The 27184-nt window shown below is 36.8% G+C and overlaps 1 protein-coding gene across 1 annotated transcript in view; it reads left to right on the plus strand.

Moving 5' to 3' along the window:
- UTRN (utrophin) overlaps positions 1-27184 on the plus strand; it is a 313286-nt gene that overhangs the window by 90562 nt on the left and 195540 nt on the right. Inside the window, exons 37-49 of the mRNA XM_062490124.1 lie at positions 167-316; positions 1427-1564; positions 2370-2522; positions 8815-9006; positions 10821-10993; positions 15000-15150; positions 16397-16572; positions 17440-17575; positions 18579-18728; positions 19880-19964; positions 21513-21718; positions 22860-22977; positions 26091-26296. Of these exons, the coding sequence (XP_062346108.1) occupies positions 167-316; positions 1427-1564; positions 2370-2522; positions 8815-9006; positions 10821-10993; positions 15000-15150; positions 16397-16572; positions 17440-17575; positions 18579-18728; positions 19880-19964; positions 21513-21718; positions 22860-22977; positions 26091-26296 (2034 nt within the window). The remainder of the gene's footprint in view (positions 1-166; positions 317-1426; positions 1565-2369; positions 2523-8814; positions 9007-10820; positions 10994-14999; positions 15151-16396; positions 16573-17439; positions 17576-18578; positions 18729-19879; positions 19965-21512; positions 21719-22859; positions 22978-26090; positions 26297-27184) is intronic.

The following is a 27184-nucleotide window of genomic DNA, read 5'->3' on the forward strand; positions in this document are numbered from 1 at the left end:
AAGTTTGACAGTAGAAACTTGGCAATAACTACCAAGTGTGTTCGAGCTATCTCTCAGATCAAGCAACTCTTAGTTCCTGAAAACTGATACATCTGTTTGTGGGGGGTTGTTTAGGACAGCTGAGACTAAGTTTTCAGCTTGACCAAACTTTTATTTTGCTTTGCAGATGCTTGTTGGACAAGAACGACTTCCTGTCATGTCGGAGCCCCGTGAGGCTAGAGTGACTTTTCTAGACCTGGACAAATTTGAGAGTGACATACAGAATATGTTAAAAGTTGTGGAGAAGCATCTGGAGTTGAGTGGGGAAGATGAAAAGGTTTGTGAGCAATGGAACAAATAAATAATTGAATAAATTATTTTCTCTTTTGTGTCCCCATGTTGCATTGCTCCAGACTCTGAGGGGGAATTCTGAGAAAATGTTAAGGGTTAAGGGTACAAAAGGAAGGGAACTACGAGGTTGTTGGATACCCTGCACAATTTTCCAGTATTTTTCCCATCGCTGCTGTCTCTCGGCTGTTGTGCTGAGAGTAACTAACCATACTTGAGTTGGTATTTTCATCACGGTTTTATAGAATGCAGGTAGTGAACTCTGACTTTTGTTCATCTATCTCCTACTCAAAGCAGCTCTTTGTAAGGAATCCTTCCTGTATTTGAATGTTTGAATGAGGTTCAAATTTAAACTGGTATGATAAAATGAATCACAGTGCTTAGGCCAGGTCAGAGGATGCTTGTGAGGTAAGGTGCAAGGAGTCTTGTAATGTGGCTCTATGTTGGAAGTTCAGATAAAAGCTTTGAACAAAATTTATCTTCTAGATTCTTGTCTAGACTCTGCTATTCACCCATATAAAACTGCCACAGTTGTCTTAGCATCTTGTCCACTATAGCCTTGTTGCCTACAAAATCAGGTAAATTCCTGTCAGGCCCCTCTATTTGCCTTCCTTTTAAGCAGCTCAAATACTATAAGCTGAGCTGGAAAGCTGGATATAAGTCTATAGAAAAAGCCATGTATATTACAGAATGCAAATTTAAAAAGATTTCTATAGAAGGGCCTATTGTTATAGAACATAGCCTTCCTTTTATACTTTTTTTTTTTTGTATTTATTGAATTTTTGTTTTTGTGCTGTTCTGCACTGAGCTTGCTTATCAAGGTATGACTAGAAGAGAAATGGAGCTAAAGTCATAATACCCTATTGATGTGACTGCACAGTGCTGGCTCATTAAGTTTCTTTCAGTACATCTCTTTATAAAATTTATGGAATGACCAAGTTGGATTTTATGATTTGGTACTTGGAAGAGAATCTCTGCTTGAATTTTTTTGGCTGCCATTTGGATAATAAACAAAAGTTTGGTACAATTGCTGTTAATATCTGAGCAGCTAATGTGTCTAAAATTAATTTCTGTAGATAACAGATTTGTGTAATTTTAGCTGGATCAAGAAAGAGCTCAGATTGAAGAAGTTTTACAGAGAGGGGGGCAGTTGCTCCAGCAGCCTATGGAGGACCATAGGAGAGAGAAGATCCGCCTACAGCTGTTGCTTCTGCAGAAAAAATACAGCAGTGTGCAGGTACATTTATGATGGATACTACAGCTCATTTATCAATTTTCCCTTTGGTATCCCACTTACAACCATATTTTGTAACTTATAACTCTTTTAGTGTACATGATTCTCTGGGGGAGAGTTAAATGTATGTGCATACCCAATGTGAGTCTGAATCTTTGCAATTCCAAAATACGAATTTTCCCATTTCTAGGTTTTGGGGAAGTGGTTTTGATTTTTAAAATCTGTTCCACAGAGAGCCACCCTATGTATTTTCCCAGACAGGTGCATTGAGTTGGGCATTTGCTTCACCTGTCTTTGTAGGCCCTTGAGCAGAGGGTTATCTCCACCACCAGGCTGTGTGAAGAGTGACTACATATACACATACATATACAAACATACTGACCTCTCAGTCCTTTCTTTGATTGAGCCTACTCCCAAATTCCTCTTCCTCCCTATAGAGGGTATTTATTAGCAGTAACTGCAGACTGCAACATGTTGTGATGCTTGCATACATATGCTGTGTTAAAAATGGTTCCGTCTGTAACAAAGATGCTCCTTTTAGCTCATGTGTTTGAATCATGCTGGAGTTGGTGAGATGAGGTCTAGTTCAGAGGTGCAGGGCAAGACCCTCAGGCTGGCTTTGGTTATATGTCTTTGCAGATACTGAGAATATAGCTATTGCAAAAATCAATTAGTACTATTGCATATTTTGGAATTTGCTCCTTTAGATGAATCCCTCAAGTATTTTTGTTTTTCAAATAAGTAAGACCTATTCTGTTCACTACTTCCCTCTTTTTACACCATATTTTCCTAATACACTGGATTGTAGGAGTGCAGGTCATTTCAAAGGAGGCAGGTGGTGGAACTCTCTCCAGTGTTTTCCCAGTATAAGAAGGAACATGATAGTCTAATGAAGTGGCTGAATGAGGCTGAGGACCGTCTGTCAGGGCTGCAAGGTGTGGAGGATGAACAAAAACTACAGGTAAATGAGGCTTCTGTTTCTTAGAGCAAACAGTAAATGGTGTGTATGAACTTTGGAGATTCATACACTAGAATTTAATCTAGTGTAATGATCTTCTTTGGACTCTTCTGTGGAAAGAAGTGTTTCAAAATGACAGTATTCATTTTTTGTTAGGAAATTATCAGCATATGCTAGTTTGGGATTTCTACATAGTCATCATAGGTCCAAAAGACCTCATCCTTCAGGCCCAAATCTTAGACCATGATCTGGGCAGTAGGCCTGATTCAGTACAGTTTGTCTTGCCAGTCTTGATCCATCAGGATTACACTTAACCCTTTTTTAAAACTCTTAACTCAAAACAGCCTGATTTAATATCAGTTTGGTGCAGGTATGATAAAAGGCTTGTCCAAGGCTTAAATCCTGTGCCTCTGAATCCTGTGGTCAGGGTATTGTAACTACTCTGCTGTCTTTTCCTGCTTCAAGTGCTTAGAGAGGGATAACTGCCCTCATGTAATGGATATTACTGTACACAATGAATATTAATAAAACAGAAAGGTTGAAATATTTCTGATAATGTGTGTGTGTGTCTTGACAAACAATTTTGCAACTGGTATGACATCAGAGTCTGATAAAACTTACTGCCCAGAAAGTTGCATGCCTTAATTGTTGAGGATACAGGTATTTTTGATTGTTTTTGTTGTGTCTTTGTGCATCTCTTATTTCTCCCCTCCACCCTTAACAGCACTTTGTGTTTTTGAGGTAATTACATTAATATTTTAGGCAAACAGTGAAGAACCTTGTGAAAGAGTAACTAATTTCTTTAACAAGCTTGAAGGCTAGGTAATCTGTCAAGGACTTTCAATTTCTGCTTCTAAAGCTTTGTAATTAACATCTATCAATCTTTTTGACTGCTCTGTAACTTTTTTACCCAGAACCAATAAACTTGGAGGCAGGGGTAACAGGCTCTGGCTCCCCATGAGACTCGCGCCACAAATCATTAAGTGGTGCTCTTGGTTCACAGCTTGTGCTGTATGGCTTCAGCAGCTGTGATAGGTGGCCCAATGTCCTTTGTCACACACGCCATTCAGTATCAACTCTTAGATCTGCTGCTCTTTAGAAAGACTGTTTCACATTGCAGGGCTCCCATGCCGAGCTGGGCAGCAAAGAGGGCCCAGGGTCTGTAGAGTGGTCTGATACCTGACTGCTCTGTTGGGTCTTCAGCAGTCTCTTCTGGTGACATAAGCTCCTTGGGACCTGACTGATGCCATGGGATTTTTTGGAAGGGAATGGGGATCCATGTGTATTTAAAGTAAAACAACATTACTCAGTTTTTCTGTTTGATCATCAGATGCTTTGAATGAATCAATTACTAGACAGAAATGTAAAAATTGTGCAGCTGCATGGCTCTTTGCTAATGGGGGGCAGTCCAGTCATGCCTCAGATGGGTCCTCCTTGTCACTGCACTTGGTCTCACTGCAGCTCGACTGATGTTCTCTACAGAAGATACTGTGTTTCCTGTAAAGCCCTTTTCTTTCAGGGATAGACTGCAGATATTCCCTGCTACTGCTAGATCCATTCCTAGATAAATTAATCTGGTTGCTGGATGTAGAATATCTTCACTGTGGATTACTGTAGCAATTACAATAGACTGTTGATGGAGAAACATTATCCTTGCTCAGGTCAACTGGACTGTCAGAAAGGGACCACAGCAGTTTTCATTACTGGTTTGAAACTTGGAAATTCAAACTGCTGCTTTTCCTTCATGTGCCTGTGCCTCTGGATTTCTGATATTTTGAGTTCTAAGGCAGCTTGTCTCAAGTGGCCTTATTTTATTTTTCTGGCTTGTTCTTTTCACTGGCTCTTGTAATCAATCTTGAACACTGAAAATGGTGTGAGACTGTAATGTTGCTAAAGGGAGAAATAGTCTTCCCAAATATAATCATTTTAGATAATCGCTGTTGCTCCAGAATTTTCTTGGAGCCACCAGACTTGAAAATTGCAGTGCTTGTTGCTCACCACAGCTTAGGACTGTGAAGCACTAAATGAATTCTTGACCAGGTGGTGTGCAGGTGGCTTGAGCCCTCACCTTGATGTAAGGAAGCTGTAGTGAGCAGAGAAACTGCTGTTTGATGTGAACAAAACAGGGAGGGAAAGGAAGATTTCAGCTGCTGAACTGGGGAGTAGACTTCAACTTAGCTTTTATGTAATACATTATTTATGCTTTTATAAGCAAGTGTGGAGGAGAGAACTTATTTATGGTGCTTTTGAAGGTCATAGCTATATATTGATTTGCTGGAAGTAGCGGGGTCATAAATATTCCTCATCATTTATGCTTCTAGGGATTATGGAGTTAAAATATCTCTGAAATATTGGTAACCCTTCTGCATAGTAGGTAATTTTGAATAAACCTTGTTTTGCCACAGAAAAGCTTGCACAGGAAGCTGGCATCTCCTAGATGTCCTTATTTTCTAACAGTGCTTTAGCATTTATTTAAATTGGACTATTCTGCCTTTGTTCAAAATGAGGGAAAGGAAAAAATGAAATCTTAAATTGCAGAGGGAATTAGTTGTCTGAATTCCTGAGAGATTTTTCCAGGTTTTAGGAAGTTGTTTTGTCATGAAAATGGTAATTTTGCAGATGGTAAGTGAATATGCAGTTGCAGGCACAGTGCATTTTTTCCTATAGCAGAAGCAGACATCATCTTGAAGGCTCTTGAAGTATTTTTTCTGTAATAAAGAAAACTTATTTGTTTTTCTAGTATGCTTTTTATAGGAAAGGTTCTGGATTACTTAAATATGAAAAATTGTTTGCTGATTGCATTAATTAGATGGACATAAGCTTTGGGAAACCTTTTTTTTTTTAGAAAACCAGCTCTAAAATATCTTGAGCTTTAAAAACTGGCTTATATAGTTAAATATCCAAGGAGGTAAATGTTTAATTTTTTGTCTAGGGCAGTATTTTCCAAAATCTACTCGGAAGCAAGTCAGGAGATCTTCTTGTGTTGAATAACTGGTAGATTTTGTTTCAGAATATATTTAAGTGTAAAAGGGGAGAAGGGGCAAAAAAATCTGAAACCAAATTCTGAATAGCAGGTTAAACTGTATGCTGAGTATACGGGGAAATAAATTTTTATTTGACCTCCAACTTAAAGCCATTTTTAGCAGTTCTTATAGAGTGGCCTTATTTGTAGAATGTTCAGTAATAATTGAGTATTCTCTTTATTCCCCCAATCCTTTGTTTTTGCGAGTATTTAAAGAGAACAAATTTATTAAGCATGCTCTGTCAACTGAAATTAAAGTAGAAAAAAACCCTATTAAGTCATCCAGTCAGATTTCCTCTTAAATAACCTTAGATTGACTTTTTATTTGTGCATGCTTAAGAAAAATTGTGGGAGGACTGAAGTACTGCTCCTATAAAGACAGACTGAGAGGTGTCTTTTGGCCTGGAGAAGAGAAGGCTCTGGGAAGATTCTTATAGCATCTTCCCAGCACCTGCAGGAAAAGTGGAGGGGACTTTTTACAAAGGCATGGAGGAATCAAACAAGGGGCAATGGGTTTAATCTATAAAAGGGTAGGTACGTTATGATTAGGCATTAAGAAGGAATGCTTCACTGTGAGGGTAGTGAGGCACTGGAACAGGGTGCCCAGAGAAGCTGTGGATTCTGTATCTCTAGAAGTGTTCCAGTCCAGCTTTGATGAGACTTTGTGCACCATGATATCGTGGAAGTTGTCCCTGCCTATGGCAGGGGGGTTGGAATGAGATAATCTTTAAGGTCCCTTTCCAACCTAAACCATTCTGATTCTGTGAAAAGAGCTTGCTTACATGAGGTTTTATTTTTCCTTAATTTAAAAAAAAACAAAACAACCCCCCCCCCAAAAAAAAAACAACAACAAAAAAAACCACACAAAAACCAAAAAACAAACCAGAGACAAGCAACCAAAACCAACTTCTGTGATATTTAGGTATTTATCAGGTAACTGCAAAAGACTTACATCAAACTTCTCTGAGTTTTTAGCATATTGTGCTGCATTTTAAAAGCTTCCAGTGTGCAAAGCAAAGTAGAGAACAGCTGAACAATTAAAACTCTGCTGTACTAAAGCACTAATGTGTTTATAGCACTTATATACGTTCACCTTAAGGAATGAGAGTTGTGAGAGGAGGAAGCATTAACTCAGTGATGGGAGACACCTGGAGGAGGTTATCAAGGTGGTATACTTGGAGGAGCAGCATCAGGTGGAATTCACTGCTTAGCAGAAGAGAGTAATGTGGCCCAGGATGGTGTTACTGGGAAAGCAGAAAGTTTCAGAACATGACAGTGCACAAGTACAGAACAAGTTTGCTGTGTGCCAACAGGTGCTGTTCTAAATCTTGTGTAAGATTTTTCTAATGAGAGACAAAGCTGTGACCTATTCAAGTTGGTGAAGTCTTGATTCTGAAGTCTTGAAGTATTGTTACCTGTGTGAGAATGGGACTTCTGGAATGATTGGGAGTTAGAGAGAAAACACCTTGTAAAGATGTTGCAGGTGGCTGTGCTGTAGAAGGCATCCTGGTGTTTGTTCTTGGCTTGTTTCATATTGGTCAGAGAAAGCATACTTTGAGTTGCACAGACTGATTTCTTAGGAACTGGGGCCCTCTCCTTCCACAGGAAATCTTATCACTCTCTAGGCCTTGGGCTTTTGCTCCAAATTCATTGATGGAAGCTGATAAAATATATGCAGAGCCTCAAGAAAATGCATTTGAGGAGCATAAGGGATCAAGATGCTAGGTTTGTAGCTAAAATATATGGAGTAAGCCTTGTTTTTAACTTCAGTGCTTGCTTACTGTACTGAATCAAATGCTGCACTGAGTAGTTTATGATGCTTTTCTGTAATTCTTGTTTTTAGTAGACTAATGCTGCTATGCCCTTGCATCCTGTTTCTCTGGTGTGCAATGAATGACTGAGAGCAAATCGCATTAAGTGGTGAAGTTCTTGTGCGTACAAAGCTGTGTTGCCAGTTTCAGAACAGGATGACTGTCTGTTTTGCAAAACAGGAAAACCCAAACCAACACAAACCAAAGAAAATCCTTAGGAACATTTAGTGCATGTGAAGTCCTGAAAGGTGAATATGTGAACTTTTGTTTTTTCTTCTGCAGTCCTTGCTTCATTTGCACTAGATGTGCTGGTCCAATTATCTGAGTGACATACCTGAAATTCTCAGAAACTTGTGAAGGAGGAAGATAGGTGTTTGCAAGCCATGTGGTTAATGGAGCTTTAGTATTTTTTTGGTTGTCAGCTGTGCTAGAGATTTTCATGTGCGTGCCCCGCCCAGACAAATTGCAAAGTAAAATTCACTGGCTGAAATTGCTATGAACATACATTTATTCTTCACTCTTAAGGGTGTTCTTAGCTGTTAGTAAATCCCACAGTCCTGTGCCTCTGTCTTGCTTGACTCATTCAACAGGTACAACATGGTGATTTAAAATTGCTTCAGTTCTTCAGTATTTGGAAGTGGGCTTTCTTCTTATTTGATGATTGTAAAGAACTAGGCTGTTTTCAGAGATGGGAACAGAATCCTGTTTGACAAGAAATGTTTTCTGCTAAAAACTGCTGTCAGTCTGCTTCACCTGCCTCTGCTAATTTTTTGCCAGGCATGGCAGAGAGCTTCCTGCAGCAGTCTTCCCAATGTTTCAAATGCAGCCTGCCATTTGTGAGCCAGTAAAAAGCTGCATTAAATTACTGTTCTTACTCTCTTATATGCTAACATGGTACTTGGCTAGATAGCCTAGTCTTGCAGCTAGAGCAGAAAACAATTGCCAAGCTCTGGAGGAGTTACTGTCTGTTATTGCTGCAAAATATTGGAGTACTGGTGGAGCACTAATTTATTTTAGAAAGTGGTTAAAAAATGTGGGTGGGGATGCTTATTGAAAAGAATATGGATGGGAAATAAATGTGTTTCAGTAATTTGGTATCTTAGTGATGAAGGAAGCAGAGTGGGCTGTAACACTAGATACAGGCTCAATCAAGAAGTGTTATTTTTGGAAAAGGTAAGGATCAAATTAAGAGAAACAGCGGTGCCCTTCCCATTGCTTGGAGTTGTAATCAAGAATAACACAGTCAATTTGAGGTATGCTATCTACTGTTTTCTAACTTTTAAAATAAATAAGCTGTCCTATGCAGGACTTGCAGCTTTCTGAATTTATGTAATCTTGCTAGAAGGGCCTTTGTTTTCTCTTCTAATGTAGAAAAGTTATTATTCTGAATATAGTTTATTGATTTAGGATTTCATAAAATTGATTGTTGTTTGAAATATAAAATTAATTTTCATGTTTTTAGGCAATCCCTGTCCAGCAGAGGTTAAAAGGCCAATTTGCTACAGGAATTAGGACCTTACCTTTCTCAGCTGAGTACTTGGTTGAAATCAACAAAGTTTTGCTGGCCATGGCTGATGTTGAACTGCTGCTGAATGCACCAGAGCTGAATACAGGCATCTATGACAATTTTTCAGCTCAGGAAGATGCACTGAAGGTACTGCATGCCTAAGCATTATATTCAGACTGGAGAAGGGAAACAGCAGAAGAAAGGCCACCACTTTTACAACTGTATTACTATATTTATGGTTTTGCTTAGTATATACAGGATCAATATAGACTGAAAACTAAAATATGACAGTTCTATTGGCTAATTATTTTTCTATGAATAATCTGGATACAAAATGTAACAGCATGAAAACTGGGTGGGAGGTTGATGGAGCAAGGTTTAATTTGTTGTAGACGCTTGTATTTTATATCATAGTTTACATAGCACTTACAGAAATGCTAAAGCCAATCTCCTTACATTCCTGCTTGATAGCCTTAATACAGCTGCTGTTCTTAGGTCATGTGGAAACAATTGTTCAGATAGGAACAGGAGAAAGGGTGATTCTTGACTTTTTATGAAGCTGTATTATGAGGCCACAAGATGATGGTACCTGTTCTGATGAACAAAACAGCAATATTCTTTCAGCTTTAAGCTGCCCCTTCTTACTGTCAGCCAGTGGATTTACCTGTGTGATTAATAGTGAGGAAATAGTTAAGGACCTGGCATTTTTCAAAAGAAGATGAAGAAATTATGCTCGAAAATACTGAATCCTGCTGTCAAATATGGGCTGAGTATGAAGAAGTCTGAGTCCCAGTTAATTCTTAGCATATAAAAGACTGTGAAGCAGATTCCCTCAGAAAACATCCATTCGAGTTGGAAATCACACATGGCATAGTGCAGTGCAGGTGTATCTCTCTGGACTGGGAATTATAGCAGAGTCCATGTGTCACATCTGAGATGTAGTCAGGCTTTACCTCTCACCTAGAGCTAGATTAGCTGTTTCTGCAGCTGCTGTATAGGTCCTTTAAAAGCTTTTCAGAATTCCAGTCTGCTTTTCTGGCGTGCTTCTCTTTCTGCTGTGTACATGCTTGTGTTTCTCATGTTTGTTTGGTTTTTTTTACATATTTTATAAAAGCAGATATGGGAATGGTCCCAGCCTTTGACAAAGGGGGCAGCCTTTGTTTTGTTGATGAAATTCTGTTATTCATGCTTACTCTACTTCTGTTCTGCCTTGAGTGCAGTTAGGAGTGTTAAGATGGGTTTAAAACATGGTGCATTCATTTTGGTACAGATGTCTCATCTGATTTTGAAGTTTTGGTATATTCTGAGGATGTTTCCAGAAAAAAGCAAATAGTAGAGCATAGAATTTTTAGAAGCATTACTGTTTTAAATTCAAAAAGATAAGTAAATTTCACTGTCTGTGTGGACTGTTTGTCTTCTGAATACCAAGACAGTCATACAACAGTATCTGGTTTAAAGGAATTTTCACATCGTACTTCAATAATATTTGAAATTGATTGCTTTAACTTTGTCATTTAAATCTAAAACCTTTATGCAGCTTATGCTTTTGCAGTTCTGTGCATATGGGAGGTTACATGTAGCATGATGAAATTGCATTTTGTGGTCCATTTTTTACATGGGGAAAGAGGATTAACAGTGTTATCATGGCATGGACAGATTTGTTTAACAATGAAGATACTGTTGTTTTGTGAAGTATGGTGTGCCCCTATACCTTAGGAACAAATTGGATGTATATGAAATATTTAATCCTTTTCGTAAAAACCTGAAAAGGACACATCTTAAAGGGTATGATGAACAGTTCAGTTGCTAAAACTGATATAAACTGTAAACTGCTGGTACCAGTGATCATGGTCTTATTGTAGATGCAGATTTCTGGAAAATGAGTTTGAAAAGATTGCTTTTTGGTATTTATTTCCTGGTGGTGTTGACTTTACTAATGGCTTGTGCCATTACGCTTGCAGAACATAAAAGATATTTTGGATAAACTTGGGGATCAAATTGCAGTAATACATGAAAAGCAGCCTGATGTTATATTGGAAGCATCTGGACCTGAGGCAATACAAATAGGAGATGCACTAACACAGCTGAATGCAGAATGGGACAGAATTAATAGAATGTACAATGATCGTAAGTGGTAAGTCAAGCATGATTTGTCTCTGCAGCCATGTGGTAAATACTTTATGTGCATGTTGATATAAGTGTTTTTTGAATGTATCTTAATGATGAAGATGAGTTTGGGAGTTATCCACTTTAAAATACTGTTATTACACAAAATTTCCAGAATTACTGAATGCTGAAATTGTTAACGTGGAAAGTGAAGTTTGACTGCTTTTATACAGCTCATTGTTTCTACTTTATGAAATAGAAGGTTTTGTTTATAGAAGATAAAATTTTGGTTTTGTAAAGGTATTGCAAAGCAAAGTTCTAGAAGAATAATGTTGAGTAGGGCATCTTTTATTGAAGAATTTGAGGCTGATTTTTTGATTTTTGAAGGAAGGATGCAGTTTGAAAGAATGGGGTTTAAAATACAGCACCTATGACAGTTGTCAATAATATTTGTTGTAAGTACTTAAAGATGAGAGACCCGATTAGAAAATTTTGTTGTTAGGAAAATGAGAATACTAAAATAAGTGCCTAAGAAATGCATCTTTCTGATTTACTTACCACAAATAAGTGTAATTTCCCTTGGGGCAAAAAGTTTTGATTTTGTTCCACCCCTGACAGAAAAGACATTAAACTTTTTTAATCTTAAATCTTTAAAAACAAACTCAATATCACTCAGTCAATCTTGTAAAAGTGCATTAGGTGAGTATTTGAAGTTGGAATTTCTAGAAGTGTGAAAGTATATGTTCAGAAAGCTACCGCTAAGCTGAAGGTGCTCACACTGCAAGCAGCAGTGGACACCAAGATTACTGCTGTGCAAAAAAACCCTTAATAACTGAAAATTATTCTATGAAATTTAAAATTAAATACAAAGGCTTACACTGTAGTTTATTTGCTTTTACAATATTTCCTTTTTATTGAGGGTGTAAGGTAATGGATGATGCAGAAGTTCTGTAGAGCATTAAGTGTGCCTAACCATGTTTACTTGCTTTGTAGCAAGAAATCTACTATCAAACACTTGATAGTGTGTTTTGTAGAAGTGTTTATAGGAAGTGTGTATTACATAAGCAGATGTTTCCAGCTCTTTCTCAGAGCACTGATATATGTGAAGGGATGTAAAAATCAGTTGGTGGTATCATCTAGAGATTCCAGAAATTCCGGGCCTGTGGATCAGTTAAGGATCAAGATTTCTAATAACTTGACAGGCAATGTTGTTTCACTGTGCGTTCTTTAATTAGAAAACAGTGATGCGATGTACAGCTGTGTACAACTTTCTGTGTACAACTTTCTGTGTACAACTTTCTGTGTACAACTTTCTGTGTTCTTGCTGGGTGCTTGTGGTCACCTGCTGATCTGGTGCCCATCTATATTTATATGCCTGGAGCTATTTTATTTTCCTCATAGATATGGTATGCACTAATCTTTAGTTATACCTTTTTTTGTTCCACTTCTAACTTACTTGAAAAGCTTTAACTGATGTTAACAACATTTTGTCAGTATGAGTGCAGTTTAATTTACTACTTAGATTTGCTTTGATTAAGTAGCCAGGGCTAACCAGAAACCTAGGCTTCTTATTGGAAAAGGTAAGTGTGTCAAAGACTTAAGTTCAGTGTTTATGAATAACTGCAAGAATGAGACAGATTGCGTCTTTGGTTACTTTGCTGATACACATTAATCTTGAACTTGATAAAATTTGTAAAGATCTGCATATTAACAAGAATAATATTTTGCTTAATTTTCATACAAGATGGGATTAGCAGACTACTAATTTAGATAAATGATATGTAGTGTTTTGGATATATAAAATGCTGCAATTTTAATAGAAGCATGCTCTTTGATCAATGAAGGCATTATTAATTGCAATATTAAAATGGCATTAGTCTTTTTATACCCTTTCTATTAGAAGAATTCTTAGCCAAGTTTAATTTTACTTTCCCTAGTGTTGCGCTAAGTATAAGCTGGACGACTATCTCTTTAATCATCTTTGGCTTTCTTCTATTGCTGGAGTGAGTGGAGATTATGACAAAATGAGAAGAAGCAGCATCTGAAGCTTCTAGGTCAAACATTGACTTAGCTTTCATGGGTAGTAAAGATTTTGTGATTGAATGACAGCTAAGTAGTTAAACCTTTGGTAAATACTCTGATGAAGCCAAGGGCAAGTTGAATTAAACTTTACTTAGCAAAGCTTCTAAGTAGTCAACTAAATCCAGCTGACTACAGTTGGAGTTGAACATGTGTAGAGTAGAATGTGTTATTTGTATCTATATATGGCCTTAATGCTTTGAACTGTCTGTAACAGTTCAGTGCTGGTTTGCTAGGTCTGCTCCTTTTGCTGTGGGTTTTCTCCAAGTGCTAAAAGTGTTGATGACTTGGGAATGAGATGCGGTTTGGAAATAGTGGATTCCTGCAGAGGAGGCAAATGATAGCCAAGTTTTGATGTAATAGTCACAGGAATTTCATTCTTTTAGCTTTCAGATGAGGCAGTTTGTAGGGAAACAGCAGCACATGCATCTGACTCAAAACTGGAGTGAAACTTGGATCATGGCTAAAAATACTGATGGAGCTGTAGTCTCACAGCAGAAATGGCACAAGTTAAAACTTTGTATCTTAGTGTTCTCTGAAGTTTTAAAATTTTCTATTCAGAAAAAGTAATGGTCAAAACTCCCTCTGAAACTTTAATTTTTAAGGAAGCCTATAAAACCTTCTTTTAATCTATTTTAAATGCTTAGAATGTATCTTCTCATTAAATGTGGAATGAGTTACTGTGACAAGACAATGTGCTTCGACTGAAATGTATGTGAGAAATAAAGGGACACAGATTGGGGGTCAGTGCACAGGTTGGTCTAGGATATTAAATCAAGGTATGTACTGAAACTGAAATGGTAGAACTAGGAGAAGATTAGAAACATTGAAGGTGGAGATTTTTAAGACTACTGGAATTGGCTAAAAATAACAACAACAACAAATAAGCCCTGTATATGCCAAGAAATACAGATATTTTGTAAGATGAGATTTAATTTTGATGAAATTTATCTCACTAAAAACTTCGGGATTGTTGACTTTAATTAGTGAAAAAATTGTTGCCAAGGTAGCTCTTTAAAGTTTGGTTTTATTATGCTGCTGATTTCAGATTGCATCTATACATACACAGTAACCCTGTGTAGTCTTTACTGTTGCAATTATTTGCAATTGTTTGCAATAATGGGCTGCAAATGACATAGCTCCTCAGTCAAAATAGAGGGTCCTCTGATGAGCAGTAGTCTTGGCCTCTTAGGTCTTTAGAAATGACTTTTTTTATTAGTTTGTAATAGTTAACAACAAATAGAAAGGAAGTCACTGTGTTCCTTTCTGGCATGTTTTTCTCATGATCTCACTTTGTTAGCTTGTTAACATAACAGAACTCTCATTTTATTTAAAAACAACTTTCTGACTGTGGTTATTCTGCCCGTTTCATGCTAGAATGTGTTGCCCTTCAAGTTAAGCAACACATTAATTTGAGGTTGCAAAGATGATGACAATGAAATATCTGATGAATTATTGTGTGATTAAATTCTGTAAGACCTACTTATGTGTGCTCACTGGTAATACTATATAATCAAATATATAACCTATATAGTCAAAATGACCTTCTCTTAATAAATTCTGGGCACCAGCACCCCATTTTCTCCTAATAAAGGGGGGGAAAAATATGAGCCATTAATCATATTTCATATTTCACACTGTGTGATAGCTAAATTGTTTCACAATAAAGGAGGGAAGGGTTTTTGACCAAAACCAATTTGATGTAGCTAATCAATCTTTATTTTTTAAGTGATAGAAACGAGTTTTTTTCCTTCAGCTGGAAGTTAATGACAGTCCATGCTGTTGGCTTTCACCAGCTGCTACTGTGCCAGGAAGCCTTCATTATTAGGACTTAGTTAACCAGGCTGTGTGTTAGTCTTTCTATTCTGCAAGGCAAATTTCTACTCACTGGAGTGGGATTCCCAGCCCTCTAACTGAAATTTTGGATAACTTTTCAATCCTTTGTTTTCCCACAGTTGCTTTGACCGAGCAATTGAGGCGTGGAGGCAGTTCCACTGTGATCTCAATGATCTCTCCCACTGGATAGCAGAGGCTGAAGTGTTGCTGGCTGAAGCCCGTGGGCCAGGTGCCAGCCTGGAGCTGCAGACAGCTGGGCTGCATCAGCAGGTATGTGGGATTCGGGCAGAAAATGAGCAAGCTGGAAAAAGCCTAGATTTTTGTCTAAAATAGTAGTTTTATAGATAGACATATGGATTTGCAGAGAAGCTGTGCAATTACACTTCAAAAAGCAGTAACTCTTAGCATTTCTATTTTGGTTGCAGTTTAAAATTTATTCTTGGGGAAGAGCTCACTCCTGCTTATAGTATGGGGCTTTATGATTACTCTTAGTATGGACTGGTTTGAGATAATTTGATAATTCAAATGTTGGCATAATTTGTCAGTTTATCAGTTTTGTTACAGCTTCACAAATATGTTAATCAGATAAAAATATCCAGTATATTATTTCAGTTACTTTTGACTCATAATTTTAAAAAATGGACCCCAGTGAAGGTAATTTATAACTTAGCAAATTATTTATTTAAACAAATGTATTTTGGAGATACTGTCTTGTATAAACAATCTAGAAAAAGAAGTTTTCAGTTACAGGGGTCTTATGTTTGATTTTTTTTTTTTTTTCAGATTTTGGTTCTGAAGTTTAGTTCCCTGATATCTTGTTATTTTACTTCCTTTTGAATAAGGAGAAGAAAGCATAACTTTAAGGATTAGATTTTTTTTTTCTTTTGAGAGTATTAGTTATCCAAGTGTCAAATTGTGTTGTGAAAGAAAAGTGAATTCTATCTAAGACATAGCTTCTGTTTTATCCTTGTTGCTGCTTGAAGTTTTCTTCTAGGGCATTTCACTTCTTTTTTGAATCATTTTATTCCTATTCTAGTTGCAAAGAAATTTTTGCTAACAGTGTAAGACTTTTCTAGTCATTAGGGGTGTTTGAAGATTTGATTCTGACATCTTTTGACTTTCTTTAGCTTCATAGATTTTCTGTAGTGTCTGGGACCATGCAGCAATGCAGTAATTTTCCTAGCTAAAATACTCTGAAGGTAAATAAATATTTGGGGTATAGATTATGAAAAGACCTACTTACAAGTCAAACCATAGCACTGGTGGCTTAAATGAATTCTTGTGCTGCTTTGTAATATTCATAGCCTATTCTGTGCCACTGTTTTCTTATGACACCTAGAAAATTGAGTTAGATTCAATAACAGAACATTAATAACTTTATCAACAGCATCCATTTCTAAATAAGATGGTTTTAAATGCCTCTTTTAGTAAAATAATATGCACCCAGGTTTCATTGTGCATATCATGACTGAGATCAAAGTCACTTCGGGTCAGTAATAAAATTTGTTTCTGACAGGAACTTGAAGAGGGAGTCACCAGCCATCAGACCAGTGTTTCAGCATTGAACAGAACTGGGGAAGGAATCATACAGAAGCTGTCTGCTACAGATGGGAGCTTCCTACAGGAGAAACTAGCAGGATTGAATAGACGCTGGAAAGCAATCACAACAGAGGTCATGGATAGACAACGGAGGTAATAAGTTAGTCAAAAATTTGGATGTCTGACCAGATGCAATAAGAATTCCATTTAGTAGACTCTGGGAGAGAGAGTGCCTTCTATTGCATGCTGTCATTAACCTGAATTTTCCTAATGTTCAGAGCTCTGTTTTGAACTGTTGTTTAGAACAAATTTCTCATAAATCCACCTACAACTGACTGCATAATAAGTCTTTATTTAGAACAACTCAAAAAATGACGTCCACAAAACTAATTTTGTTACAGTTTTCCTTTGTTTTAAAAGTAATTTTCTTATAAAGCCAGAATTTTTAGGAAGAATTGCTCAGCTACTTCCTCTGTCTGAAGCTGGACTGTAGGTATCTTACATTAAGATTCGTTTTATCATTGGCAGACATAGACTAATTGAAAAAACTTGTATTGTTCTTAAATTTCCACAATGCTGCAAGTAAGATCTTTTTGTAATTACAGATTCAACATCTCCTGATACATATAGAAAAAACAGGATCTTGCTTAATTATTTAGTTTGAGAAATTTCATTAAAGTTTCTTATGTGATTTAGTGGAAGTATTATGTATGTCCCTTTATCCTTCAGGGGAAAAATTCAGTGACTTTATAATGTTTAGGCCTGAAGGTGCTGTCATTACTATCACTTACATTTAATGTTTTCTATAGTCTTTCAAAAGTTTTAGTTTATTACTTTAGAACTAAAATTTGTCTGTTTTTAAGGCAGCAGTATTTATTTGCAAATACCTTGCATTTTAATGATGACGGTGGAATCTTTTGATGATAAAAATGAATCCTTTAAAATTCTCTAAGCACTGAAAAAAGTTGACTGTGGCATCAGAGGTAATTTAGGACTGATGTTCTTGTTTCACTTTCTAAGGCTAAAAGGAGAGAATCAGCAGCTGATAGAGTACAGAAAGAAGCTTGATGATGTGCGTTGTTGGTTGGAAAACGTAGAAAATGCTCTGGACACGAGATTTACATTCAACCATGAAGAAAACTTGCAAGAATTACAGGCAAGACTGATAATGTGTATATATGTATACATCTGTCTTGTGTAAAGCATCAGGACATGGCTTTTGAGGAGGGGAGTTCTCACATTGTGAATAGCCAAAGAAATATTATGGTTGTGTGAGACAATTTTGTGAGATTACTGACACAGGCAAGATGCTCCTTGAAATGAAGTTAGGTTGAGTTGGCAACTGGTATGTATCCAGAAGATGGTGTCTGTGTATGAGACAGTGAGAAATAGATATACTACTGATAAAATTTAATAAGTAGAATTTCACTGGAGATGATGTGTATGTGTCAACTTTATAATTGCTAAAACCTATAGAAAAAAGCAGGTAATCTTAAATGGTAAGTAACACAGTTTTTCCATTTACTGGGCAGATGTAATAATCTCTGTGTTTAAGATTTTATCTAAGCTGTTTTTTAAACTGTAAGGGCTTTGGCCATTTTAAGTAAGTTGTGTGCATATGTATATATTTTTCCTGTTTATTTTTAATCTGGCTTTGACAACTAAACATCTTTAGTTTGTAGAACGTGTGAAAGAAAACATATCTGAAATCCTAAAAGGACAAGACGAGTAGGCAGTCCAACTAACCTGCTTGCTTGTTTTTTAAAATTCAGTAATTTTAAAAAAGGCGGCAAAAAGCCCCAACAAAACTCCAACCAATCACTTTTAGGCCAAATCTAAGTGGGAAGTCTTGGACAAGTGTTTATAAACAATGTAAAGTAGTTGTGTTTGTCTAAACAAATGAACTCATGTCAGTTGAGAATTTCCTGCCTGTCATCAAAGTGTAACTTTTCTTGTCCTCTACCTTAATGTAAATGCTAGAAGTGAAAGGTAATAAATGTTTCAATGCTTTCTAGATCAAGCATAGAAGCCAAAATTGATGCTTTTCTGTTTATCTTTAGAAAAATGCCTAATATTGGAGTTAAAAGAAAGTTTTCCTCCTCCTTTAATTAAGCATGTATGCATTTTATTTCAGTCTAAAACTCTTCTGTCCATTTTAGGTCTTAAGTGAAGAGATGGAAGTTCTGGGTGACAAACTGGAATGGCTGAACAGAACTGAACCTGAAGTGCTATTGGATAAAAATACTGATCTTCAGGAAAAAAACAAACTTTCTGATAGCCTGCAGTCCCTCAATGTGAGGTGGAATAAGGTATGCATTTCTTCAGCGTTGGGTACCTGAGGTTGAAAATAGAGTGATATACCTGGAATGGTTGTTTTCTTTTCATGTATCTGCGACATGTGACATGTACATAAAATAATTTGGAAACCATACAGACATGATCCGGAAATGTACCCCAAACCACTTAGACTTGAAAATACTGATGGACATTTTTCATCAGATTGAGTTGATTTGGTTATCTTAGCTTTTTCTGTTGGGCTTTTTTTGTTTTGTATTGGCTTTTTTTTTTTTTTTTAAAGATCAAAACTATCTGCTAGATCAAAAATATTTTGATCAAACAGTGATGTATTAACTTGAAATTGAGTTTTAGAATAAATCTTTGGTCTGTCGGAAAGTTGAATGCTTGTAGCAGTTAAGAGAAAAATGAAGCTGTGGTAAAGTTTAGAAAATCTTACCAAATCTGTCTGGGATTCTTCTGAAACATTGTTGTAAATTAGAAACTCATGTTCAATCTCATTGGCAAGGCTGGTTGGAGTAAATCAAGATTTTTTCCAAGCAAAGCCTGGAGATCCAAATGAAAAAATTAAATTATTTTAGATTGTTTTATGGATGACATAGGTAAGAATTTATTGAGGAAAGCTGCTTTTGATAGTTCAGGGAAAGAAAAATGTTTTTTTACCAACTCAGCCATGGTAATAGGGATTCCCCCACTGCTTTCAACACTCCATTTTCATCACTGCCTTTTAAAAACATTTAAAAAGCAAATAGGAATATTTGGTTTCACTACAGTGGAGTTTTAACACTTTTTCTTTATTCAATTAATTCCCTTTTCTCTACTTTTGTGTGACTGACAACAAATGGTGCTTCGCATCATCTTTTCTTCAAAGTATATTCAAATAATGGGTTATAATTTTGGTGCTTAGACAGTAAAAATCATGTAAACGACCTGTCTGCAACAATTTATCTGTTTCTTTTCAATATTTAGGTGTGACACTGGGATGTATTGAAAAAAACACTTCAGCACCTCTTGAGGCTTTTATTGTTTTTTAAAGAATACCTTCCAAAAATAATTGAAGTATATCTGAAGCATGGTGTAGAATGTTTTGTCTTCTGACAAGAGATTACTTTCCTGACATTAATATAGGTTGTGTTGCTGTTTTATTCTCTCTGCTGGGCTGTAGGTGGTTAGAGAAGTGCCTGACAAAGTGAGAGAATTGGAGGCATTTGTTGGACAGTCCCATCTTGTTACAAAGGCAAAACCTCCTGGTGAGTGATTGGTCCTTCTGTTCTGCTTAATTGTCTTGAGTGTAATCCTGCTTGCAGTCAAATGTAATTTAAAAAGAAAAAAAAAGTCTCTATGAACTTATTAGACAAATATAAATAAGAAATGTTGAAGCATTGTACTGAACTTGAGGCTGCCTTCTCCTTACTGTGGGAGAAAGGAAATATTTGAGTAGGGAAAAAGTCACTCTACAGTTCAGGACTGGGGGAGCCTTTTGGAGTTCCTCTAAGAGTTTTGAAATGGAGAAATTTTTATAAAGCTTAGGCCTTCTCATCAGGACTAAGTACAGAGTAAAAAATCAAAATAAGCTGTGTTTGTGACAACCTGTTTCCTGTGGTTTTTCTGTGGATTTGTGGTCATGCCCTTTGACTAATTAAGATCCACTAGAAGCTTTCCATACAGGTAATTATTTGTAAAGTATCTCTTGCATGCAGATTTTTTGGAACCCTTATAAATAAAGGCCATTCTGCTTTCGGCTCAGTTAGGGGGACAGATGGGTCTCTCTTATCTGCTGGATGCATACCTTCCTGAATCTCTTAGGGAAAGCTGTCTAAATATATGTTCTTGTATAAGACACTGACACTGGTCATATTTTCAAGTTGTTGGAGGCAGTTCAGCAAATACAGACTGTAAACAAAATTCCCAGGTCTTCCTTTTGGAAATTTAGGTAAAGAAGACAGCCCTTGCCTGAAAGAATTTGCAACTCAAACGTCAGTGAATTAACTCTGATTTTTTTTTTTAAATTCAGCATCAATAAACAAAATTTGAGGCAAACCAACTTCTGTTTAAGTCTTTTAAAACCTTGAATTCATCTTTTTCTCCTTTCATACAACATGTTTGTTAAACAAAGCTCCTGTGTTCTGTTGTTTGAGGGAAGTGTGAAATCTTCATGCTCCAGGTTGATGTAATTTAGTGTTTCTTGGAACTAGAACACAACTTCTGGAATGAATCTTACCATTCATTCAGCTCATTCTTCATTTCTTTGTTGTGTCAGGTTAAAAAGAGAGAAAAGTGTGTTAAAACTAGTGGGCATCTGTCCCTTCCTCAGGTGTGTAATGCCAAGTCCATGGAGCATCTGTTGCAGAAGCTTCACTTGTGCTTAAGTGAATTCTGAGCTGAGAGTGGAGACCTTTTTTGCTACACAGTAGAAAACTGAGGAAGACCGTTTTAGACATTTATCTTAACCAAAAGTATTGGGTTTTATGCTTAGTAAGTGTCAATGAGTATTTAGCTTCATTCCATTAGGTTTAATGTAATTTTGTCTTTGCACATTTTAATCTTGTTTATTTTGAGTTTAGGCTGATTCATTTGGGGAGTCTTTTTAGCATGCAATAAAAAATAGCTGCCTCAAAGGTGCAAAAGGAATTTCTCATTACTTAGCTTCTGGCTGTTAAAATACAATTTTTGCTGTGCTTTATCTGTAGATGAAATTGCATATTTATAGGAGTTACCAAAAAAACCCTGTAATTCCGAGAACTGCTCATGTGGCTATGACTACTTTTCTTTAACAGAAACCCCACGCTCTGTTTCAGATATCCAAAAGGTGGTGTTAGCATCTTCTTCATTGGAAATTCCTGTTCAGACTCAGCAGGCTTTGGAACTTTCTGCACCTGCTGATCTGGACAAAACTAGAACTGAGCTGGCTGACTGGTTGGTATTGATTGACCAGATGCTCAAGTCAAACATAGTCACTGTGGGAAATACTGAAGAGATCAATCGGACTATTGCACGAATGAAAGTATGTGTCTTGTGAAGGCTAGTAGAAAACTGTCTCACATTTTAATAGTTCTTACAGTCACTCAAGAAACTAAAAGCAATATTGTGTTTAAGGGGGGAAAAAACTCTGACTGCAACTAAATGCGTAACGGGAGAGTAACACTTTAAATGCTTTTATTACATTCCTTTCTCCTTCAGAGACATTTCCTGTTTATTCTTGTTATCCCTATGTGAGCTAAGTACTATTATTTTTTGTTTAAAACAAAGAAAATGGAGAATACCTCCTGACATCTTTTGGGGTTTGTGATAGTTAACTTACATGGAAGACTTTAGAGCAGCTTCATGTTTGCTTAGTGGGTGACCTTTGAGTCCCTCTTCAGTGGTTTCTAATGAGTTTTATTTGCTGTAGTTACACTAAACTGATTTTCAGAGACATGTTAAGATGATTAAAAGTTGCAATAGAAATGCTTATGATATAAGTGTTTGTTTCTGTTGATAGCTCATGCTATGTTGAACTGTGACTAAGGGCAGTATTAGTGAGATGTATGCAGCTGTTAAGGTTCATTTTATTTGACAATATCAGTTAACTAAGTGTAGAGTAAAAGCTGTAGGCTAAACAAGTGCTAAACTTTCTGTGAGTATCTCACATAGTCTGGAAGAATAACGTGATGTAGCTTTGGATACACTTTATTTTAACTGTATAAGACTTGTAAATATGTGCTTCTGATACATTGTCATGGAGAGAACAATGGTTTACAGAGTAACATTATACAGTCTGATTGTTCCATCCAGTTGTTCTTCTTTAGTTTCCCCCTGCACCCACTGCTGCTTCTGATATATATAAATTACACCAGCTTGGTTAGGAGAAAAATAAGTTATGGAAGAGTGAAAAATATATATTGGAAAACATTGTGCAACAACTGTGGTAACTATGTGGTTTGTACAGGTTAACCTTCACCTCTGGATTTTCAGTAACTGCAATTTACAGTATTTTGGCTTTTTAAAGCAGTGCTATAATACTGTGACAATTAAAGGGTTACAGTAATGATGAGGCCAGCTGTATACTTGTGGCAACACATGTATTTTTTTTACCTAAGTAATACACACAAATAGAACTATTTTCTACTTTTTGAACTTAAAAATCATATCCTAATTCTCAACAGATAACCAATGCAGATATGGACCACCGGCACCCTCAGCTTGATTCTGTTTTTACGTTGGCTCAGAATTTGAAAAACAAAACTTCCAGTTCAGACATTAGGACAGAGATCACAGAAAAAAGTAAGTTTCTCCATCCTGTGTTTGCAAATGCATTGTTTCCATGGCAGTAAAAAAATCTTGATATCTTTTTCTAAAATTCTCTATTGAGCATAGCTGAAGTTGCCTTCCTTGGAAAAGAAAACTTGGAAGTTAAGTGGCTTTCACTTAAACATTCTAATAAGGATTCCTGGAACAAGACTTGCTGCTTGCTTTTTTTGGCTGGCCTTTTTTCCAAGTATGAAGTTCAATAGTTTTGCTGGGATTTTGAAATATTTTGTGAAGGATTTGGGTTTCTTCACAGCCACAGACCTAGGGATGAGGATTTTATTTACTGAGCCAAGGAGCTAATCATGTTTTCTTTTTTGTTGAGCTCTGAGGCACTGAACAGTTTAAAACATGAATGTATTGACTTTATGACAATGACTTTGCATGTGTTGACTGAGAGTAGAGATTTTAAATCACTGACATATACTTGAAAATTTAATTTCCAATTTAAAGGTCCCCACTCCCTTTGAAAATTTATTTTATTGGTACTTAAAAAATGTGCAGTTGTGGCAGTTGTCACAATTTGAAACTAATGGACAATCTGTTTTTTCAAATCTTAAGTTTTGCTGGTTGCTAAGATTAGAAAATTCATGCAGCAGGGAATACCATATTTAGAAGTAAAAATGGAAACCTTCTCCTCTGTAATGCAGCGTTCCTTACTCCATCCACATGAATTTCTTTAATGTCCATAAGACTTGGTGTAGATTATGTGGTCAGATAGAAGGCCCACAGATGGGTGGTTTTTCTGGGCGGCCTGATGAGATGGCATCTGCTGTCTGAGGTTCACAGACTATGGATTGGTAGGGGCACTAAAGTTCAAAGAAGCATCTAAGTTTTGCAGTCACTCAGAACTAGGGGTGAGGTAGAAACTTGGGGCACGATAATAACCATGTAGTCCATGGGAGTCAGTCAACAAGGGGACATGGGTCAGTCACAAAACATTCTGGATTCTTCAGAAAAGCTGAGCAAGAAGTAAAGGAATGTGTGTTGGAAGTTTTGAGTTCCCCTATAGTCATGTGCATCCAGGGTGGGGAAAAGAAAAATTGTATATGGTACCATGCATTAAGCTTCCAGTAGATACTTAGGTGAATGTGAAGATATTCTGCCTGTCACGAAACATGAAAAAATGAAGGTTTTGTTGCCACTGACATTTAAGAAGAGTTTGCTCTTTGAAGAGAAGAGAAGCTCTGGGCTGCTTATGTACCTTGTTGTTTAAACACTGAGTATGTACGGACACCAAATATTTATCAGAATATACCAGTGTCCTGCAGTGTTCTGTGAGTCTGCTGCATGTTGTCAAATGGAACCTAATTTTTCAAATTGATACGAGCTGAGAAACAGAGAAAAGCTTCCTTTTCTGGAACTTCCTTCCCAATTGCTTTATGGACACTGGGAATTGAAAAAGCAGTCTCTTTTAAAAATTATTTCTAGTCTTTTTGACTGTGATATCAGACTGGTGCCCATGACAACTTTTTCTATGAACTTACCTCTTGAACCCACCAAGTCCTGAGGCTACCAGGAAATGTCACTGTTTTTCTGTCCTGTTTTGCTGGAGGTAGAAAAGAGGATAAATGTGTCAGCAGTCTAATCTGTCCATTAAAAAGAAGAAGTATATAAATAAGTATTTGTTCTATAATAGCAATACTACTGTGTAAACCTCAAATATCCGTGCTTGAAAATTAATCCACAAGGTGCCTGTGGGTTGAAATGGATGAATCTATATTGTACAAATTGTTAGGTTTGTCCACCAGCATGGTGGATTGATATTTACTCTGATAGGTGGGCTTTGCTGCTGCAGTCTTTGAGAGCTTTGTGGAACTAGACAGAATATTGTTGAATATATTAAAGTTGAGATTTTCTCAAGCAGATGAAGCACAATGGCTTTGTGTAATTGCAAAAGGCTAAAAGAAAAGTAAACCACTTAAATGGTTTCAATTTAAATGCAACCTTTGGCATTTTTGCTTCATGGAAAATTGAAGTGATTTGAGCATCAAGCGTGTTAATTTTGTAACAAAATTGTGTACTTACTGTTAAAATAAATACACTGGATGTCTTGCATACTTGTATGTCTTGCATACTCTTTCTGATCAGAGTAGTGAGATGCTCAAGAAATCCAGCTTGATCTTTTTTGTTTTGCTTTATTCCATTCACTTTTTTACAATATTCTTTTTTTATCATATTCTTTAGTGATATAATTTTTTCCCTGTAACTGTCACGACAGGTAATAAAGAAACCGGTTTCCACCTCTGTAGACTTTCAAGTAATACATTTGCTTTAATGGTCTGCAAGTATCCAGGAAAAGGTATAATGCCATGCATTTCTCTCCAAAGACAGTCACTGCTTTTTGTGATGCACTGTTTTTGTTCTAGGCTCTTATGCTGTCTTTTTCACTTCTTGTTTATGAAAGCTTAAGTGTGTTTTCCATCATCTAATGCAACTATTTATTGAGGGACAAATGGAATTCCTTCCACTTGAAGGAAATGGGGTGTAATCAGTAACTTCTCTGTTCTGCTGTGTAATGCTCAGTTCTGTAGAAACCCGTGGTAGAATTAAATTGCCGAAGTAGGTTGTTACTACTTCGTAGAATGTTTCTACCTTGGCCAAAATTGTAGTGCAGGTGCCATGTGGCAGTGGTCAGTTTGCTTTCTACAAGCTGTTTGAACAGTATTTATTTAGTTATTTATTTGTACTGGTTTAAGTTGAAGATGCACAAAGATGACTTGCTGGTCCTGTCACCCTAAAATCACCCTAAAATTGTGTTCTTGGAGCCCTGTTGCTGGCATATCTTTGCAGTGCTGTTTCCTACATGTGTGTACTTTAAAAGTAAATAATGACTTTGATATATTCCAGAAATAATAGTTGTTACTTGTATGTTGACCTGCTTAAACAATAGGAAACCAAACACCTGATTTTTTTCATTTGCTTCTGTGAATACATCAACTGCATGGGAACTAGAATACTGAATATGGAGACTATTGTATATGAGAATGTGTTACATTATTGCCTTTTGCCCTGAAAATTAAGAGGCAGTTAGAGCTACTTTTTTTCATTTGCCTCATATTTTTCGTGTTCTGTGTTGTCTTCCACAGTGGAGAAGCTGAAGAACCAGTGGGACAATACCCAGCACAGCGTGGAGGTGCGGCAGCAGCAGCTGAAGTACATGCTGACAGACAGCCTGCAGTGGCACGAGCGGAGGCAGGAGATGGAGCACCTCATGGAGCAGTGTGAGATCCGTCTGCGAATGCTCCTGCAGGCCCCAAAAGAGATGCTTGCCAAACACATTGCAGAGAGCAAAGTAAGACCGCTTACACTTTTTTTCCGTACCAGATTCCTGAGTGTGCAGTGCTACTGGATTCAACTGATGAGTGAATGTGCAATGTAGTTGTTGTATTTTCTACCTTTTTTTTGGCATGATATTTTCTTAATTGTCTGTTGTTTTCAATGTATCAGACTACCCAAGAATACCATTCTGGGAGGTAAACAGGTGGCGTGTGTGCATGTGTGTCTTTGAAAGCTTAGCTGAAATGAGTATAAATGTAATGTCAAAGAAATGATATTATGCAAAAAGCTTGAACCCCAGACCAATTTTAATTTAATCATGCTGCCACAGAACTGATGTCATAGAAATATTTTACAGTAGCTTAGTAAGTCAAAGAATGGACTAAGGTATTTAAAATTGTCTTGAATTTCACTTCTGGTAGGTGCCAGGCATATCAATTGATTTTTTTTTTTCCGATTCCTTGCAATCTTTGATGCTTTTTATATCATGTCAAGTGTGCTGTGATGAATCTGTAAGTCTAATGTCCTTTGTCCTGGTGGCTGTCTGAAAAAGGGCAGGCTGTAGGTGGCACAGTATGAGAACTAAAGACACAAAGCAGTGAGGAGAGGCTCTTACCAGTGCAATATTTAGAACAGGGATATAACAGAGTTTTAAAAGTATGTGTAGTCATGGAGGGGTAATGTAGGGCTGCAGCTGATTATGGAAAGATGCAGGGAGGATGATTGTGAGAATTGCTTACCAATCATAGCTATTTAAGTACACAGTAAAGTTGTGTGCTTTGCACAACTATATCTGACTAGTGTCTGTCTCTGCATGAGCAGGGAAATAGAAATGAGCTATTCAGGCCCATGCCCAAACAGAAAGTTAGAGGCCATAATATGCAACAGGAGATATTTATTTATA

Source organism: Cinclus cinclus, chromosome 3 (genome assembly GCF_963662255.1).
Source record: "Cinclus cinclus chromosome 3, bCinCin1.1, whole genome shotgun sequence".
Lineage (NCBI taxonomy): Eukaryota > Metazoa > Chordata > Aves > Passeriformes > Cinclidae > Cinclus > Cinclus cinclus.